General features: G+C 37.8%; 1 protein-coding gene across 1 annotated transcript in view; it reads right to left on the bottom strand.

Annotated features, from left to right (window-relative positions):
- Positions 1–2,500, bottom strand: part of LOC113825724 (glycerol-3-phosphate acyltransferase 1, mitochondrial) — a gene marked incomplete at its 5' end in the record, with an annotated part of 312,214 nt that overhangs the window by 47,346 nt on the left and 262,368 nt on the right. The window contains 2 exon segments of the mRNA XM_070132138.1: positions 319–452; positions 1,921–2,108. Coding sequence (XP_069988239.1) covers positions 319–452; positions 1,921–2,108 — 322 coding nt within the window.

Here is a 2,500-nt window from a genome sequence, read left to right as displayed (position 1 = left end):
AAACTTCTTTCTCATTTCTTACAATATACATATAAATCCTGTTCCTCAGCTTCCCTTCAACTTCTAAACATTCGAGAATTTTATAATTACCCAAGACAAGCCACTCCTATTCATATATTCCATAAAGATGACAAAAAATTAGCAATGATCCACAGGCAATCCCATTATTTTCTAAGGCTGTTTATTTTTATGACTACTTTGCATCACAGAAAATAAGAGGCAACATCAAAGTAATACTTGTAATTTTGAATATCAAATATACAATGCAAAGACTTGCAAAGAAAATGATAAACTCAAATAATGCAAAATTATGTTTACCTTGCTTTGTCCCATTTGCTCTCGGATGAAGTTTCCATCAAGCAGTTTGTCATAATTAATGGCAATAGGAACAATAAGAGCATCATCCAGAGTGCCATTCATATAAGCATCTACTATAACACTCAACAAACCCCCTGTAAAAGAAAAAAAATTATTTGTATAATCCCTTTCTACACATAAATGTTCTTGAAAATCGGGGTCATAGCCAGCTTCTGAATTCAGCAATACCTGTGCAACCAACTGCTGCAAATTCTTCTGAAAACTGATGAAAATTAATAATGTATATAAATCTGTATAAAAATCTGGAACTGTGATGACCATTATTCCCTCCCTTTTGGTCAAGCACATACAATTAAAAAATTACAGAAGTATGCCTCTGTCACAATCAGAGAAGTTCATCTCTGATCAGACCAGATTGGTTCCATTAAATGCAAAATCTAGAACTAAAGGTCATCCACGAACTTCAGTGTCCAACTGCTAGACTTTTAAGCCAATCTGATATTCCTATTATAAACAATTCATTAAATCCGACAAATGACAAGTTAACATGCTGTGCATCTGGCAACACAATCAGATAAGTCAATACAGTTACCCAGTTGGCAATGGGTACATGAATCGTTCATGGCAATTCTGTTTTGTGAATTTTCTTTACAAAGATGGTTCCATAAGCACTTTGCAAACAAGAAGCTAATTAGCAGGCCTATATGACCCCAGCTGATACACCCATTCCTTAAATTTTGTCAATTTTTTTTTTCTTCTTAATACTATAACTATTGTCAGTGTTGTCAATATCAATGTTACTGACATTATGATTATTGTAATGCTACTAAAACAGATTTTTTTTCTCCCACAAATCTAAGAAAACAGCAAACAGGTGAGGTTAGGTAAGCCTAGTTATTAACTCATTATATGTACATGCCCTCTTAGTCAATAAATTTGATCTAGAGACACTGCTGCTATAGCTTATCAAATAATAGCTATAGACCTTGGGAAATGGCATAAAAACAAAAAAAAAAAATTATGCAGTAAAAACACTGGAAAAGGGAGGCAAGTTGTTACTGTACAAGTGTTTATATGGACTGGGCCAACAAAATACTCAAGTAAGCCTAAGGTACAGATTTTGGTCCACATGTGGGCAGCAAGGCACCCAGATCCAACAGGTTAACCCGTTGCCGCCAGGTGGCAAGTACGTACATGCCATGGCTGTTTTGGACCAAACGCCGGAGGCATCATGTCATGCCCATTCCCGCGCTACTGACTCGTCGGATGGAAGTTGTTTTTCTCCGATAGTAGCGGCTTCATTTATATGGTAAAGATTTTAGGCAATGGCACCTATAATGAAGGTAAACCTTCAAAATTTCAATATTTTTATTAATTTTAACAAATAAAAGCTTTTAGATGCTATATGTCGCTCGCAAACTACCAATCGAGCTGGGCGCAAACAGGGGAAACTCATGGTGCACGCCAACAAGCCTGTGCATATGTCAACTTGCCATAATTTTTTACCTGTCGGTGATGGGTTAAGTTTCTAAAATACAAATTAACAAATTAGAACTATCATTATCTAGGAAAGAAAGAATTATCAATTCTTCTCATTCTTACCTTTTGGCATACAGGGTTTGCCTGTGCGAGTTCGACCTCCTTCAATAAAGAATTCCAAGTTATATCCTGCTTGCAATGCATGTGTCACATATGTCTGCAATACTGAGCGGTATACAATATCCTTCCGTGCCTTGCAGCTTTCAAGGCGACGCTTGATGAAGAATCCACCCAGGCCTCGGAGCAACCATCTGTTGGTGCACAAGAAAAAATCATTAGTTAGTACTAACCCATTGGCGCCGGGTGTCACGTACGTACATGCCATGGCTGTTGTGGACCAAACGCCGAGGGCATCATGCCATGCCCATTCCCGCGCTACTGGCTCGTCGGACAGAGGTTGTTTTTCTCCAGTAGTAGCGGCTTCATTTATATGGTACAGATTTTAGGCAATGGCACCTAAAGTGAAGGTAAACCTTCAAAATTTTAATATTTTTATAAATTTCAGCAAAATAAAAGCTTTTAGGTGCTATATGTCACTCGCAAACTATCAATCGAGCTGGGCACAAACAGGGGAAACTGCTGGTGTGCGCCAACAAGCCGGTGCATACGTAAACTTGACAAATTTTTTACCCATCGCTGATGG

The sequence above is a fragment of the Penaeus vannamei genome, chromosome 17, assembly GCF_042767895.1.
Source record: "Penaeus vannamei isolate JL-2024 chromosome 17, ASM4276789v1, whole genome shotgun sequence".
Classification (NCBI taxonomy): domain Eukaryota; kingdom Metazoa; phylum Arthropoda; class Malacostraca; order Decapoda; family Penaeidae; genus Penaeus; species Penaeus vannamei.
This window is presented reverse-complemented; position numbering and strand designations above follow the sequence as displayed.